Below are 18,085 nucleotides of genomic sequence, written 5' to 3'. Positions count from 1 at the left end.
TACATGCGCCTGCGCCTTGCTGAGAAGACTGGGTAGCATTGAAAATTAACGCGTAAATCTCTTTTAAAATCTAAAGGCGTGTTTCTTTATGAATGCTGGCGAGAAAATTAGAAGAAATTCGAATTAAGGCAAGGAATAAACATTCTTCAGATTGCATTTTTATTCCACGAGTCGGGAGAGTGACACTTAGAGAGATTTTGCTCTTAGGGCAAGTTAATTAAAACGATCACACATTTTCACGTGTTCTAATCACATTCGTGAAATCAAAATCAATTAAATCTCATCATTCGAGCCCCTGAAACACCTTGACTCGGAGCTGCACAGAAACGTATTGTTATATCGTCCCCTCCCCTCCCCCGCCCCACCACCTTTTAGTTTATTTTTAAATAAAACAAACTATGTTTTACAATAAAAAAAATCGTCTTTGCAAAAAAAGCGCTAGCACAAACTTGATCTACGATGTGCTAAAAGGTCGCGCGCCATCTTTTTTTATTGCTCAATTTTTTCAGTTACTCCAAGTGAAGTTTCACGGGCTCAATACATTGCATCAAAGCTGAAATTTTGCCCGTTTGTTTGTAAAACAAATCTGGTCGAACGCGTGAAGTAATTTATTAACATTGTTTTTTTCTTTAAGATTATTACTTAGCCGGTAGGCTCAGTTTCGTGGTGTGTTTCACCAGTTTGAAAATGTCGTGTCCGCGAGATCGTCTTTGATTAAGCGATGGGTTGGATACGAACGCTAGCTTTCTCGATATTTATTCTTCAATTGTAAGTATGCCTTTCTTCTATTCTTTATCATTATATTGTCTACAATTTGGTATAATAATTCTTAGAATTTGATAAGGAAAACTTCCATTTTCCGATTTGTTGATAATATCTTTGTATCGTTTCTTGGTTCAAAACATCTTAAAAAGGTAGCAAAATGGCAAAGTTCTCTCTATACACAGGTTTCAAAAACTTCAATTTTAATTTTAAAAAAGCAATGCTTCAAAACTCTGTAATACGATATTCTCATTTGTAGCAATTTTTAATTCAAACTTCTACTGGAATTGTTGTCTTTAGAATCGTACAAAGAGCTGTCCTTCAAAGCGTTTGCTAATTTTCTAGTGTAAATTGAACATAACTAGTAAAGTTGAACCAATTCATTGTTGCAAAGAAAACCCAAGGAAAGTCCACTAAGTCTTAAAAGGATCTTGGAAGCTCGCTACGATCCTTGCTCATTGCGTTCCGATCGATACAATACGCTGCCAACTTAACTACCAAAGCGTTAGTTTTGGAAACATAAATCGTTTATTACTACACGAGAGCCGTCTCTTTTGACCCAATCAAAAGCTCGTTTGCTACGTTGAAAATGGTGTAAATGGGTTCTCGCTTTTCGTTCCCGGCGAACTTCCCTCTATTGTTCGTTCGTATATATTATTCATTGATTTATAGATTAACTGGTAACGGCTTTTATCGTTGCGTAACTTTAAACTAAGATTAAAGAGTTTATAAGACAACAAAAAACTCGGATTAAGCCAAAATCAGTTCCTTTGTTAGAAGAACTATTGGGTTTAATAAGAAGATGGTAGGCCGTTGTTAAATACTCGATAAGTTAATAAAGACAATATACCTTTATTTGCTTTGAGAAGATAGCTTGTATTTAACAGGTTTTACCTTTGCAAGTTTGTAAATATTAACGGGAAAATTTGTTTAAATTGTGGCGTAATTGCAAAACAACCCTGATCTTACAACCTTTGTTTAATGATGTACCATGTAAAAAGTGCAAAGTAAAAATGAAAAACTTTCTTTCGCACTGGCTTTTATTAGGCATTTATTAGGCATTGTGAATCGAAGTCAGGTTTGTTTCTGAGAGGCAAACTTTTGCTCCATGAATTAAAACTGTGCATCACTAACTAAACAGTTTTGTAGTATTAATTTATTGTCTTGTTTCATGCATGTTGCCCCTTTTCATCGCTTCGAAAGTTGCAACTGGACTCAAAAATTCATCATTTGTTAACCATTTCTCTCCCAAAGAATACATACTTTACCTAACGTTTTAGTCTGTGGTCGAATCCCCAGTGTGTGACCATTCATGTGAAAGCGAGCGAGCCGTGCGTTTAAACTGAGTCTATGGATGAAACTCTAGTGTGTGACAATTCAAATGAAAGCTATTATGTGGTCTTTTTGTTACTCTGTAGTATTTCTGTATTTTCGAGAAGCTTGCAAAAATTTGGAATTTCTTTCCTTTTCTTTTCATTTTATTCTGAACTCGAACATACAGGAGTAAAAGTTGAAAAAAAGTTTTGATGCTGTCCTTTTTGAACCGTGTTAGTGCTTTGTAGTAACAGAGCGTCCACTGAATTTTCTAACAATAGATGTTTATATGTTCTTTATCAGGTACCAGTCATGGGAAGCGAATGGTAAGTTAAGCGTGCAATTTTTATTAAGAGTTTTGTCTACAGTAAAAACAGTGGCTATTTTCACGCTAGAGACTGGTGAAAAGCTCTCGGTCCTAGTGACAAAACGCGACCATTGAATGTTCAGACGGATAATTTTTCTGTTTTATCGGTTTCTTAGCTTATCCGCCACTTGTGTTGGATCTGATTTGACGGGATAGGTTTAGAAGAGTTGTTATTTATCAAAAATTGTATTCGCACAGTTTTCGCTACTTTAATTTAGATAGATACTTTCTTCTGCTCTGAGACGAGATGTCCGTCTGAAAGAGTGCATTGTCTCCACTACAAAGCAGCAACCCCTTGTTGCTTTGCTTAAAGGGCTTTACAGGCCGTGAAACTTTTAGTATATAGTAAGAAACCAAAGGCCGTATAACTTGCTAAACGCGAGGCTGGAGTGTGCGTCCTGGTGAGAGCGTAAAAGCGTGAGTGGGACTGGGGAGAGAGAAGTAAGTTTCACTCGTTACTAGTCTACCGCTGGGACGAGTAAACGGTTAAGCTTTGCCAGTGGCAATTTGAACGAAATAGATCAGCTAGAACCCTGATGTCGTGAGCTTCGTTTTTTTTAAGCCGAAACCAATCAAGTTTTTACGAGGTTATAAAAAGTTTCATCACAAATAAGTGCAAGTCTCAGTCAAAATTTTCGTGATATTATAGGAAAACTTTATAAAATAATCAAAAAAATATCTTGTACAAGAACTTGCTTAATTAAGACGCTACAAGCTGAAATTGGGAATCCTTGCACGGTTGTTTTTCTGATCTATAAGAACCTTTTTCTCTGCTTGATATTGGAAATAAATTCTTACTAAAACAACATTTTTTTAAGACTGTCGATGACTGGACTTTAACTGTATGTAGTAATTACAACTGTGGTTGTTGTTAAGGAGGCTCGATGTAGCTTTTTAGCCAAAGGGTGGTTGTTTAGAAAATTAAAATTATCTAGGAAGCCAATGTTTATTTTTTGCCAAAATACACCATAATGATCAAATATGACCAAATTTTATTTTTTTACCCGTCATTTTTTACAAAGGTTACCATAGCAACCATTGACGTTTTCTTTTGTTCCCAAACAAGCTTGATTTTCTCGAAATCTAGATTGACTCTTGGTGTTTATTTTTGGATATGTTCAAGTATAAGGAAAATCTGTAAGAGCGTTTTAGAGTAAATCAAGAATGAAGTTTTTGGTATTTTCTTATAATTTCCTACAATCGGCAGGCGATATATTTTAACAAATTAAAGCAAAAACTCTTTCGCTTTAAGTTAATGATCTGTGATGGTGTAAGTATTTATATTTTAGTGAGAGTAACTGTGCTCAAATAATACGAAACAATTTTAAAGCGCCTATTTTATATTAAAACGGTGTTTTTCTGAAAATTTCATTCTTGATTTACTTGAAAACGCTCTTACAGATTTTTTTAAAATTTCGTCAACAGTTAGTCGATTTACTAAACTTTAACATATCAAAAAATAAACAACAGGAGTTAATCTGGATTTCGAGAAAATCAAGCTTGTTTGAGAACAAAAGAAAACGTCAATCGTTGCTATGGTAACCTTTGTGACTAAGTGACGGGTAAAAAATAAAAATTGGTCATATTTGATCATTATGGTGTATTTTGGCAAAAATCGAACATTGGCTTCCTAGATAATTTTTATTTTCAAAACAATCACCCTTCGGCTAAAAAAAACTACATCGAGCCTCCTTAAAAGTGTTTAAATGAAAGAGTTTACTGCTTTTTTTGGTTACCAGAAAAAATATTTGGCTTAATATCTAAACGTAAGCAATTAGTGGCTATTTATTACAGAGTTACTATTGTCGAGGCCTTGGGTTTGGCTATCATTTGATTTGTTTTATTTCTCTCGCTTTTAGGAAGGTCAGTTCCACGACCGCGAGGTAAGGTTTCAATTGTTTTAGCTTCAGTAAAGACAAGTTGGCATGGCAAATTAATATAACCGCCAGAAATATATTTTCACGGTTGACTTTTCGAGCGTCAGGCTTTTATCCCGGGCGGGCCACTCGAAAAAGTTTTATACGGAGAGGCCCTCCCCCGAGGTATAACCCCTTACCCTTTTATATACAATTTTGACAGAAAAGGCACCCCTTTCGTATACCTATTTTTGATAAAAGGTACCCCTTTCACATACCTAAATGACATGACATCTACCTAAACCAGGAATTGTCATTTCTATGGAACGTTTAAGAAATTAAAGTGATACAGCCATAAGGTGCGTCTGTTCGAAACATTTTAACCAAAGGCTCTTAAAATACCTAAATGACAGATTTACCTACCCTTTCATTTTCCTAAACTTGTGAAATTTCTACCCTTTTATATATCTGAACCATAAAAAAGGCACCCCGTTCGGGCGGCGCCTCCTTGTATAGGCCACCATAGGGAGTACCCCCGGGGGCTTTTATCAAGGCCGAAAGCGCTACTTTACTCGAAAGAATGCCGAAGATTTGCACGAATCACGAAACTTTCACGTCCCAGGGCCTATGTGATCATCTTTTATATTAGATTAGTAGAAACTCAGCTGTGTTCTATTTGAAATCCGCGAATCTGATTGGTTCTCCCACTGTTTTCTATTCGCCGATAGAAAACAGTCGCACGCGCGTAGCTCTTTAAGCGGTGATTTTTCTTGATTTTTGTCTTCAAAGTACACAAATACTGTAAGTTTCGGACTGCAATCCTTTAGAGTTTCTACTAAAACAATTAGATTCTATGAGCGATAGTCAACTCGGCTGCGCCTCGTTGACTATTTGCTCATAGAAAACTCGGGCTCGTAGTCTAATTGTTAATTAGAAGTTTCTGTAACACGAGAGAGAGTGTGTCATCACCTTTTAAAACACCGAGAATAGAGATGAAATAACGACGCGCAGCGGAGGGTTTTTAGCGTGCTTGAAAATGTAATGAAACAGTCTGTCTCCTTTCTCTAGTGTTTGATATAACTTCTTAGTCGAAACTGGTGATAAGAAACCCAACAAGAACAAGGATGGCTAAGATTGAGAAAGATTAGCCTGCGTAGCAGGCGTCTGTTTACGTTTTTAGCGAGTTTAAAAGAGTGCGCGATCGCGAGAAGGCCGCGCGAGGCCCCCTCGCGCCTTTCGCGTTTCCCATACGCGCGCTCGAAACTACGGCGCCTGCTACGCAGGCCAGAGAAAGATTGAGATGGATTATGAACGAAAACCTTGTATAATTCATTTAGCTAGCGCAGAGCGGCCCGTTTAATCTAACGGTAACATTTATATACACTAGACCAACAACAAGGTAGCGTTAGTATAGCCTTTGTAACTATTTATAATATGGCTTTTTTAAAACGTTTTTGAGCGTTCCGCTTATCACATATATATCTGCGGTAAATAACCCGCTCTTTCTTTTGCTTATACACCTAGCGTGCAGTGCCCGGGTCGACATATCTTTCGTCATCGATGGTTCAGGAAGTATTGAGGCTTATGGCAAAGGAAACTTCCGACGATGCCTTAACTTCGTGAGAGCGATTGTCAGCCGGTTTAGAATCAACAACGGACAAACCCGAGTCGGAATCGTCTTGTACTCGTCCAGACCTCGGCTTATCTTCGACTTCAGACGGTATCGTCGGAAGCGTCAGATTCTGAATGCTATCAACCGTATAAGATACCCCAGGGGTGGTACGAAGACCGGATATGCTATGCGGTATTGTTACAGCCGGGTGTTCAGATACGCACGGAGAGGAGTTCGCAAGGTAATTCTCCTGCCTTAATCGAGCTGTGTTATTATATTTTGGCGGAGGGGAGGGGGGGGGGGGGGGGGGTCTAGTGCACCATGGAAGGAAATTTCTGTTTCACCCGTCAATAAGAAATCAATCACTTAAAGGATTGTTATATAGTAAATGGTTTGAACCCAGGAGTATCAGTAGGTCGTATAGTGTGATCGTCCGGGTGTGATAGTTCTGGGAACTGTTGTTGGTGACTGACGTTTCGACACCCTGAGCAGAAGTCAAGTAAAAAATTGTTGTCTACGATGACGTTATAGTCTGGTCCGTTGAAGTTGATTGGTCAGTTTAGCCGTGATGCTATTGGCTGTAAGACTCGTGTAAAGTTTGTCAACAGTAATTGGTCAGTTTCGATCCGTCTATCGTTAGTCAAATTAAGTCGTTCTGTTAAAGGATTGTATTCATAAAATTGATTGCTTCCGGCCAGTGGATGATTACTGGACTAAATACTCATCTCATGAACGAAACTGCCTAGCATCTCATTCTGTTTGTAGTAAAATTGATATCTGACATCTATGTTTCAGGTTATGATAGTGATGACTGATGGTAAATCGTTTGACAACGTCAATTCCCCTGCTCAGTATTTGCGTCGAAGAAAAATCAAATGTTACGCGGTGGGAATTGGTCGGAGATTTAACAGAAGGCAGCTGTTACAAATAGCGGCAGGACAACGGAGTCACGTCCTGACGGCAGGCTTTAGGAACCTGGGCTCTATTGTGAACACCATTCAACGACGAGCTTGTAGAGGTATGATTAAAAGTTCATTTATCAAGTAATTTTTAAGCCGAAATTAAAGTAACTATAGTAATCTACAGATGTCAGATGAATTTACTGTCTTTTCCTACTAAAGCTGCGAACAAAGGGTTACCCTGTCTTTTTGTTTGTCTGCTTGCCTGTCTGCCTGCATTCCAGCCTGCCCACCCGTCTGTCTGTTTGTCTGTCTGTCTGTCTGTCTGTCTGTCTGTCTGTCTATCAGTCAAACAGTCAATCAATCAATCAATCAATCAATTTGTCTGTCTTTCTGTCTGTTTGCTCTTCCACCCACTATTTTTTCTGTTTTGTTCTGTCTGTCTGTCTGTCTGTCTGTCTGTCTGTCCGACCGTCCGTCCTTCCTTCCATCCTTCTGTCCGTCCGTCTGCCCGTCCATCTGTCTGTCTGTTTGTCTGTGACAACTCACTCTGTTTGTCTTTCTATCAATCTGTCTTTCTGTCTGTCTGTCTTTTTGTCTGTCTGTCTTTGTTTTTCTGTTCACCCACACGTCCGCCCATCCATCTGTCCTTATGTCAACTGTCTGTCTGCCTGTTACTTTGATGATATCGTATTTAAGTTCGTAATGTATATATCGCAACATACACTACTATGTATTTTTTACAGGTGCACGTCCTGTTCGTCCAAGACCTCGTTTGCCACCTGGAAGAGGTAAATGATATAACATAAACTTCCAACATCAACACCCCTTTCCTACTTCCCTAAGCAAGGGAAGATAATGTATAAGCCTTTCCAATCCTTCACCCTGTTTTTGAATGAACGAATGGATTAAATACTTTATTATAATGTCAGTGAGGTATTTAGCTTTAAAAGAAAACTAATTGGGGACACTATTTACATTAAAATACATCTAAGCTATATAAAGTTAAAAATATTTAGACTAAAATTCTAAGAAAAAAGAACTGTACTACATTGGAAAGATAAATAAATGTATCAATAAATAAATGAGAATAGAATATAAAATTTATAATAAAAGTAGGTGTAAGATAAAATTGCAGTAAAGAACTAAAAATTTAAAATGTAAAATTTAATAATTTATAGCGGCCTAGCTGCATATCTCACATTTACACTCAGTTTGTATTAGACGTGTGAGGTCTGTTCTCCCAGTACTGTTTTTAAAACTCGTTCCATTTGTTTTCCCTCTGTCACTGTAATCTAAATTTTTCCATAGATTGTTTATTCTTTATTCTTTGTATAACAGGAAGCAGTGCTGAACGATTTTTTTCTTATTTCCTCAGCCTGCCGTGCCCGGGTCGACTTGGCTTTCATCATCGATGGTTCAGGAAGTATTGAGGCTTATGGCAGAGGAAACTTCCGACGATGCCTCAACTTCGTGAGAGCGATTGTCAGTCGCTTCAACATAGGACAAACCCGAATCGGAATCGTTTTGTACTCGTCAAGGCCTCGGCTCATCTTCGACTTTAGACGATATCGTCGTAAGCGTGATGTTCTAAATGCTATCAACCGTATAAGATACCCCAGGGGTGGTACGAAGACCGGATATGCTATGCGGTATTGTTATAGCCGGGTGTTCAGATATGCACGGAGAGGAGTTCGTAAGGTAAGTCTTTTAGGTTTGCAGAGAAAGCAAATTTTATTGTCATGAAAGATAGCTTATTTGCTTAAAATGAACTTAAAAGCAACAAGGAAAATGAAATTTTAGATTAAGATGATGTTCGGATGATGATTAATGATGATGATGATGATAATGATGATGATGATGTGTTGGTGATGACGATTTTGAGGAGGAGGAGTAATTCCATGCAAAAATCCAATTTTGTTTTAGGTTGCCATAGTGATGACAGATGGTCGATCATTTGACAATGTCAATTCCCCTGCTCAGTTGTTCCGTCGAAGGAACATCAAATGCTACGCGGTGGGAATCGGTCGGAAATTCAACAGAAGGCAGCTGTTACAAATAGCGGCAGGACAACGAAGTCACGTGCTGACGGCAGGCTTTAGGAGACCTGGGCTCTATTGTAAACACCATTCAACGTCGAGCTTGTAGAGGTATGATTAAAAGTTGTTCTTTTATCACGTTTTTCTTTTGTTGAGTTTATCTGTGGTCAAAAGTTGCAATCAACTTACACATGTCGGATATTGATTGTCTTTTTCTACTAATGCTGTTAAACGTAATGTTACTTCTTTGTGAACACCATTCAACGACGAGCTTGCAATTTGCATTTGCTTGCATTAAAAGTTGTTTATTTAAGTCCGGTCCCTACAAGAGACGCAAGCACAAACATAGGCATAAGTATAAGGGTTAGCATAAGCGGCATAAGGTGCCTATGCTAAGCTAGTGGGCAAACGTTTGAACTAAAATCGATCATGTTGGATAAGTTCTGTCTTTTGCTACAAAAGCTGTGAACATATTGTTAACCCCGTCTCTCTGTCTGTCTGCCTGCCTGCCGTGCCTGTACGCCCGTCGTCCGACCGTCTGTCTGTCTGTCTGTCTGACCTATCGTCTGTCTGTCTGACCCTCTTTCCGTCTGTCCTTCCATTCTGTCCGGCTGTCTGTCCATCTGTCCGTCTGTCTGTCCGTCCTCCGTCTGTCTGTCTGTCTGTCTGTCTGACCCTCTGTCCGTCTGTCCTTCCATCTGTCCGGCTGTCTGTCCATCTGTCCGTCCGTCTGTCTGTCCGTCTCTCTGTCTGCCTGTCTGTCCGACCCTCTGTCCGTCTGTCCTTCCATCTGTCTGGCTGTCTGTCCATCTGTCCGTCCGTCTGTCCGTCCGTCCGTCCGTCCGTCCGTCCGTCCGTCTGTCTCTCTGTCTGTCTGTCTTTTAGATCTTTTCGTATTCAACTACGTAGTGTATATACTCAACAAAAAATACTGTGTATTCTTTTTACAGGTGCACGTCCTGTTCGTCGTCCAGTAAGACCTCGTTTACCACCTGGAAGAGGTAAATGATATAACGTAAACAATCCAAAATTATAGTTCGTTCCTCTCCTCCTAACTTACTGACGTATAATATATAACCCTCCCTTATCCTTTGCCCTATTCAGTTGAATCTCGATATCTCCCCTCACTCGCCTCCCGCTCTCGCCTCTTTCGTTTCCCTCCACGTCATTTTCTTACTTTTCCCTCGTTTCGCTCCCGATACTCGCCTTTTCTCCCTGAGTCGTTTATCGGGATTAAACTGTATAATAGTCTCTGAATAACAGGAGGGCGCTCCGTTTGTAACCTTCCGAAAGTCACTGGCCCTTGCAGAGCGGCGTTACGAAGATGGTATTTCAACAAGGCTAAAGGAAAATGCGAGATGTTCATTTATGGCGGGTGTAGAGGAAATGCTAATAACTTTAGGAGTAAGAGAGAATGTAAACAGAGGTGTCTCGGCAAATGTAAGTCTTTCTTGCAAATAGCTTATCCTTGGAGAGCCACGGGCAGTTTATCGGGGCGAAACGAAACGGCGGTTAATGGGCCTGATGATTTCGGCGTAGCACAAAAGATTCTTAAGGCTAAAGGCAAAGTCAAACATGCAGTGATTTATTGTAACTTGTCGCGTAACAATGTTTCCTTGCAAGTTAAAGAGCATAATTGTGCGTTTTTCCACACCAAGATTGCGCGTATTACCACACCTGGGTTGTAAGTTGCGGCAACATGTTGCACAAAGTTGAACTTAAGGTAATTCACGTGAAATAGAACTGCTCACAGATTTCCATCCAAACTTTGCCGGTTGGTTGTTTACCTTATAATTAAGGGAACTTAAATTTTGAAATAAAAAGGAGGGTCACCATATTCGTTTAGGAGCAGGAAGACCTTGTATTACCACATAATTCCTTAATAATTCCATTGTGAGTACTGGCAAAGTACACGTTTTCGGTGATAATGTATTATTCTGCCATAGAAATTGAACTGTATTCATTTTTTAAAAGAATTTTATCGCTACTCTCGAACTAAGAAATAAAATTATAGGTCACCGTACTCGTTTACGAGAAAACGCTGATTTATCTCTCTCGCGAGCCAAGCCGCAAAGAAAAATGCGGCCATTTTGTTTGTGTGCGCGCGCTAATTACGCGTAAAGTTCTGCGCAGTAAGGATGCGCAAAGCAATACTAAGGAATTACCTTAAAGCCCTGTCCACACTAAACCCGGATAAATTTGAAAACGCATCTTTTTTTCTCCGGATAGGCCAATCGTCCACACTGAAACGGCGTTTTTGGTCACCGAAAACGAACATGTTCAAAAATAGTCTCCAAAGTGGAGACATTTGAAAACGCACTAATGTGGACGGCGAGAACGGAGCTTTTCGAAAACGCTGACGTCAAATAGCCATGTGATCTCTGTCAAAACAAAAGGTTTACTTATCTTAACCATAGATCTGTCCATGCGTTGCAACGATGCGTGCGATGAAGCGTATCGTTTTCAAATTTAACTGGATTAATATGGACAAAAAACATTTTATACTGCGTTTTCAAATGTCTCCATTTTATCCGCATTGATGTTGACATGGCCCAAGTCTACTTCGCGTAACATGTTGCCACAGCTTGCTACAAGCGTAGTTATACACGCAACAACGTTTTTCATCTTGCAATTCAGCATTGCTGCGCGACGAGTTACAAGAAAACGTTGGCCCAATTACATGGCTTTGGTAACACTTGGACGAATCACGAACTTCAAGTTCCCACGCCACCGCAGATCTTAATGGGGCTATGCAGTGCTCTATAATTAGGTCCGACGTAATACTATAACATAAAAAAAATGGCGTTTTATGTGCAAAACTACTTCCAGCCCCAAGAAACTTCAAAATAATCGTTAACTTAGTAGAAAAAAATACCGAAGGCGGTGACACGAAATAATGTTGTGCTTATACAATGTATATCTGGGATCAATTAACCACTGGTTATTTTATTTACCTCCTTAGCGTGCAGAGCCCGGGTCGACTTGGCTTTCATCATCGATGGTTCAGGAAGTATTGAGGCTTATGGCAGAGGAAACTTCCGACGATGCCTCAACTTCGTGAGAGCGATTGTCAGCCGGTTTAACATCGGACAAACCCGAATCGGAATCGTTTTGTACTCGTCCAGGCCTCGGCTCATCTTCGACTTTAGACGATATCGCCGTAAGCGTGATATTCTGAATGCTATCAACCGTATAAGATACCCCAGGGGTGGTACGAAGACCGGATATGCTATGCGGTATTGTTATAGCCGGGTGTTCAGATATGCACGGAGAGGAGTTCGTAAGGTAATTCTCTTACCTAAATGCCTTTTTGTGTTGCTTACGCTTTTTGTATTTTTGAGTCGAGAATAGGCCAAGAAAGCAAAGTTCTGTTAATTTTGGAAAGTTTGTGGCTTTTTTAGCCTAGTAAACAGACATGTCTTTTCGGACGCCAGTTTCTGGTCACCCAAAAGAGACGGTCTGATCAGTCAAGCCAAAACATTTTAATGTTTAAAAGGCTGAATTTCACTGATCACAAGCATAAGCCGAAGCAAGCATAAGCTGAAGCACGAGCACGAGCACATTAGAAGAACGAACGCACCCAGTTTCTTGACTTGCTCCAAGTTGCTAGTTTCGTGTCGATTAAGTTACTTGAGTTTTAAACTCCCTTTAAAATCGCGCGCGAGTGACCGCGCGGAATTCATATTTTAAACGAGGAATGGCTCGAAACGAGCGACTTGTGTCACTTGCAGGAAATCGATTCTGGCTGACCTTTTCTTGCCGCGAAAAATTGCGTCATTTCGTGCCCCTTTCGTGTGCACTGAGTTTGTTTCTTTTATCGTGTTGACGTCAGTTTCGTGCAGTTGACGCGCGCCGTGGCGTGTGTTAAAATCGCGATTTTCCCCCTTTTTTGTGTGAAATTATACACCTGGCTCTTCAAGGCTGTCTTATTTCTGTAAGATTTAAAAGGGACAGACACAAAAGAAGATCTTTGTATTGTTAGCTCTGACACTGGTTTAACTGCTGATGTCAGAAGGAATCAAAACTGCTAAAGGAGGTAAAACAGCAACCATGTCTCGCGAACAGAGCGCGCTAAGTTGGCGAGCAGAAGGTGCTCAGTAAGCTCGCGCCCAATAATATGATTGACATAATCTCGATGGCGTCACCGGTGGAAAAATCCACTGGTGACTTCACATTTCACGTGAGACAAGTCGCTCGTTCCGACACGATCCTCCGCCATTTTTTTTTTCATGCCCCCGCGCGCCCTCAGTTTCCGTATCCAGTGATCTCCAATAAATCAAACGAGCGACTTGGAGCAAGTCAACCAGTTTCCTACGCTGTCCTCACTAGGAATAAGCATTAGTATAAGCACAAGAAAAACGAACAATTTTGTATTATTATGCTTATGCTTATTCCCAGCGAGGCAGCATTAGAAGAATTTCGTTCTTATGCACTTATGGTTATGCTTATGCCTATGCTCAGTGAAAAGCAGTTTTAATGACGTTACACTGATCCATGCAGTGACTTAAACAACCAATTTGTGCCACTAACAAAATTCTGTATAGCACAGAAGTTTAATTGAACTTTTTGGCTCCCATATTAAGACCGTCTTTCTTGATGTCTTGGGTGTTCAGAAACGGGATTCCAGACAAACAACTTTTTACCCAGGGTAGTGGGTTTCACGGTCACATCTCATTCATTAAAAACTCATCTGCTAGGTTAAACATTTGGCATCTTTGTTAATGAAAGTCTATCCTCCATGTTTTAGGTTGCCATAGTGATGACTGACGGCAGATCATTTGACAATGTCAATTCCCCTGCTCAGTTGTTCCGTCGGAGGAACATCAAATGTTACGCGGTGGGAATCGGTCGGAAATTCAACAGAAGGCAGCTGTTACAAATAGCGGCAGGACAACGAAGTCATGTGCTGACGGCAGGCTTTAGGAACCTGGGCTCGATTGTAAACACCATTCAACGACGAGCTTGTAGAGGTACGCCAGGAAGATATTCCCTTTATCAAGTTATTCTTATCATAAATTTGCGGCCAAAATTTTCAGATGTTGTCCATTTTCTGTAAAAAAATGTGAAACATTTTTCCTGTGTCAAAAAGTTGATTTGCTTGCCATTTTATTTCAACGGCATTGAGATTAATGTACCTATCAATGGTTTGCCTCAGGATTGGGGACAACCCCAGGGGAATTTGACATTTTCAGGTTTTCAAATGTCAATTTCCCCACCCTCGGATCTCCATTGAGAGTCAAACTTCCACCCTTGGCCAGGCCCTTTCCACTTTCCAAGATAGTGGCCGAGTCAAATTTTCCACCAAAGGCGCCGTACTGGATGTCAAAATCCCTACCCAGGTAGAGCTACGCAAAGTCAAATTTCCGTGGATTGCCTTCCTACCCCCCCTCCCTTTAATTTTTCAAAATTCACAAACACATAAAAAAAAAAATAAATTTTTCCTATATTAACTAAACAAAAAAAAAATTATGAGTTTGCACGTTTGTAAACTAGCGGCGAGAAAATTGCCGCGATATCTCAGGAGTTTCGAACCTGTTCGAAATTTTCTTGATGCAACCTCGGCGCGACAAAAATTGCCTTGAGTTGCGTGACAAAAATCGCCTGTGTAAACGAGCCTTTAGGCTGTTCGTCTATTTAGTTCATTGTAGGTCTGCGTGCCTGTCTATGCTGTCCGTCTGGTACAACAAAAAAGACAAACAGAAAGACCTTTTTAAAAAATACCGATGTTATATTCTCAACAAAAATCGCTGTTTTGTTTCTTTTTTTTCTCAGGTGCGCGCCCAGTTCGACCAGTAAGACCGCGTTTACCGCCTGGAAGAGGTAATTGTTTGAGAAAACGACGTATTAATATCGTGTCTCGATATTTAGCGTCTCGATTTTTCTGAGAGAAAAGAGAGAATATTTTATAATCTATATTTTCAGGATTGCCACAGGTCAGGAAATGGTCAGGGAAAAATAAAATTCTTTAACTTCAGGGAAAAAAGTCAGGGAATTTTATTTGAGTCAGGGAAAATTGACATAATGAAAAAAGTCAGATAAAATTGACATTGATATTGAAAAAAGTCAGGTAAAATTGAAATTACAGTATCACCGCTGATGTAACACGATTGAAGCTAGGCTGGAAGCAATATTTCAGGTCAATGTGATTACATTTGGAAATGAAGGCGGGAGGCTGTTTCTATATCGGACATTTTGCATTTTTTTGGTCAGAGAAATTTGATTTTTAACAGGGAAAAGTCAGGGAATTTTGGAAACTTACGTCTGTGGCAACCATGATTTCCCTTCTGTTCATGCTAACGAAAGTTTACGTCGTTTAGGTTCTTCCTACTTTTGATATACACACGGTTTCATTTTCTCTTCCCTTTTTTCCTCAGGCTGCCGTGCCCGAGTCGACTTGGCTTTCATCATCGATGGTTCAGGAAGTATTGAGGCTTATGGCAGAGGAAACTTCCGACGATGCCTCAACTTCGTGAGAGCGATTGTCAGCCGGTTTAACATCGGACAAACCCGAATCGGAATCGTTTTGTACTCGTCCAGGCCTCGGCTCATCTTCGACTTTAGACGATATCGTCGTAAGCGTGATGTTCTGAATGCTATCAACCGTATAAGATACCCCAGGGGTGGTACGAAGACCGGATATGCTATGCGGTATTGTTATAGCCGGGTGTTCAGATATGCACGGAGAGGAGTTCGTAAGGTAATTCCTTGTTTAAATGCTTCTTTATGTTCTTTACGCTTTATATTTTTGAGCTGAGAATAGACCAAGAAAGCAAAATTTTGGATTGTATGTGGCTTTATTGGCGTAGTATAGACAGACCAGTTTCTGGTCACCCATAAGAGATTGTCTCATATTCAAGCAAAACATTAAGGTTGGTTTTTACTAGTCATAAGCGCAAGCATATGAAGCACCAGATTAAGATATGCACATACGAAGAACGAACGTATTATTCTTATAGTACTGTCCACACTAGGAATAAGCATTACAGTGGAACCCCGATGTAACGATATGTCAAGGGAGCAGTAAAATTATATCGTTATATCGAGGAATTGTTATATCGAAACTACCGATATAACGATATGGTCGTAACATAACCGAAAATATCGTTATATCGGGCTTAACCTGACAAGTACTTTTTACTGCATACTAAAGGAGGATAAAGTTGATGAAGAGGCTAAGAACATAGCATAATTTTCGTATATCATCGCACAACGCTGTTTACGGAAATGGTAGAAATTACTCGATTACTGTAATGTAATTGTAATAAATTCAATGTTTTTGCTTAAATTGTGACTGTGTACTGTTTATGTCGTTATATCGGGAAAGATTTTACGTTCGGTCCGCTAAATTCTCATCGTTATATCGGGAATATCATTATATCGAAGATCGTTATATCGAGGTTTCGTCCCATACATTTTACTGTAACCTTTTGCCGGGACTTAGAATATTTATCGTTATGTCGAGGATCGTTATATCGGGGCTCCACAGTAGTTTAAACACAAGAAGGACAATCAATTTTGTATTCTTATGCTTATTCCCAGAAAGAATGAATGTGTTTGTTTTTCTTATGCACTTCTGCTTCTGCTTGTGCGTATGCTTATGCTTACATTCATCTGCTAAATTGTAAATAGTATATGTATGTATGGGGATCTTCTTACAAAAGCTCAGTAGAGCTTGCTGAGATCTCCAGCCATTATATACATTATCTTATGTAGCAGATATATTTGACATTTTGTAAAATAGAATGAATATAATGGAAATAAAGAATTAACTTTTAGGCACTAACAGAATTCTACATAGTACAGTAGTGTACAGGAGTTGGATTGATCTTTTTGGCTGCTATATTAAGACTGTCTTTCTTTGATGTCTTCGGTGTTAAAAAACGGTCGCCCAGAGAGAGACATCTCTTTACTAAGGGTGGTGGCTTTCACGATCACATTTTATTCTTTTGTAAATTTAAATCTATCCTACTTGTATTAGGTTGCCATAGTGATGACAGATGGTCGATCATTTGACAATGTCAATTCCCCTGCTCAGTTGTTCCGTCGAAGGAACATCAAGTGCTACGCGGTGGGAATCGGTCGGAAATTCAACAGAAGGCAGCTGTTACAAATAGCGGCAGGACAACGAAGTCATGTGCTGACGGCAGGCTTTAGGAACCTGGGCTCTATTGTGAACACCATTCAACGACGAGCTTGTAGAGGTATGATTAAAAGCTGTTCTTTTATCACGTTTTTCTTTTGTTGAAGTTTATCTGTGGTCAAAAGTTGCAATCGAAACTTACACATGTCGGATAAATTGATTGTCTTTTTCTACTAATGCTGTTAAACGTAATGTTAACCTCTCTGTCTGTCTGTTTGTCTGTCTGTTCGCCCGCCCGTCCATTTGTCTATCTGTCTGTCTGTCTATACATGTCGGATAAATTTCTTTTCTTTTCCTACTAAAGCTGTGAAACATATTGTTAAGCCAGTCTCTTTACAGTCTACCTGCCCTTTGTCTGATGGTCCGTCCGTCTGTCTGTCTGTCTGTCTGTCTGTCTGTCTGTCTGTCTGTCTGTCTGTCTGTCTGTCTGTCTGTCTTTATTCAAAAACGTAGTGTATATACTCAACAAAAAGTACTGTGTATTTTTTGTAGGCGCACGTCCTGTACGGCCAGTGAGACCTCGTTTACCGCCTGGAAGAGGTAAATAATATAACATAAACATCGAAACCAGCACGCCCTTCCCCTGCCCCCTAACTAACTTACAGAAAAAATATAAACCTCCTTAATTTAATCCCTTGCCCTTTTTTTAAATTAATTCTCTTTATATCAGGTTGCAGTGCTGAACTATTCTTCTTATTTCCTCAGGCTGCCGTGCCCGGGTCGACTTGGCTTTCATCATCGATGGTTCAGGAAGTATTGAGGCTTATGGCAGAGGAAACTTCCGACGATGCCTCAACTTTGTGAGAGCGATTGTCAGCCGGTTTAACATCGGACAAACCCGAATCGGAATCGTTTTGTACTCGTCCAGGCCTCGGCTCATCTTCGACTTTAGACGATATCGTCGTAAGCGCGATGTTCTGAATGCTATCAACCGTATAAGATACCCCAGGGGTGGTACGAAGACCGGATATGCTATGCGGTATTGTTACAGCCGGGTGTTCAGATATGCACGGAGAGGAGTTCGTAAGGTAATTCTCCTGCCTTAAAATTGGCGCGCGATCACGTGGGTGTCCAATTACAGATATCCAATTTGAGC

General features: G+C 40.0%; 1 protein-coding gene across 26 annotated transcripts in view; it reads left to right on the top strand.

The window, feature by feature from the left end:
- The first annotated feature begins 654 nt into the window (after positions 1-654).
- The window catches only part of LOC144638083 (uncharacterized), an 85,027-nt gene continuing 67,596 nt past the window's right edge, over positions 655-18,085 (top strand). For 21 of the 26 annotated variants that reach the window (XM_078497187.1, XM_078497194.1, XM_078497203.1 and 18 more), the window contains exons 1-14: positions 655-768; positions 2,380-2,402; positions 4,303-4,326; positions 5,824-6,152; positions 6,707-6,929; positions 9,800-9,850; positions 10,113-10,289; positions 11,812-12,134; positions 13,597-13,819; positions 14,622-14,669; positions 15,224-15,546; positions 16,828-17,050; positions 17,482-17,529; positions 17,695-18,017. In XM_078497187.1, coding sequence (XP_078353313.1) covers positions 722-768; positions 2,380-2,402; positions 4,303-4,326; positions 5,824-6,152; positions 6,707-6,929; positions 9,800-9,850; positions 10,113-10,289; positions 11,812-12,134; positions 13,597-13,819; positions 14,622-14,669; positions 15,224-15,546; positions 16,828-17,050; positions 17,482-17,529; positions 17,695-18,017 — 2,385 coding nt within the window. In that variant the 5' untranslated portion in view covers positions 655-721. Of the gene's footprint in view, positions 769-2,379; positions 2,403-4,302; positions 4,327-5,823; positions 6,153-6,706; positions 6,930-7,556; positions 7,602-8,921; positions 8,961-9,799; positions 9,851-10,112; positions 10,290-11,811; positions 12,135-13,596; positions 13,820-14,621; positions 14,670-15,223; positions 15,547-16,827; positions 17,051-17,481; positions 17,530-17,694; positions 18,018-18,085 lie in introns of those variants that run through there. The other 5 variants (XM_078497188.1, XM_078497190.1, XM_078497192.1 and 2 more) reach the window with 5 other exon arrangements.

This window comes from Oculina patagonica, chromosome 14, assembly GCF_052425735.1.
Source record: "Oculina patagonica isolate OP01 chromosome 14, crgOcupat, whole genome shotgun sequence".
Lineage (NCBI taxonomy): Eukaryota > Metazoa > Cnidaria > Anthozoa > Scleractinia > Oculinidae > Oculina > Oculina patagonica.
Note: the sequence above shows the minus strand (reverse complement) of the source record. Positions and strands in the feature narration are given on the sequence as shown.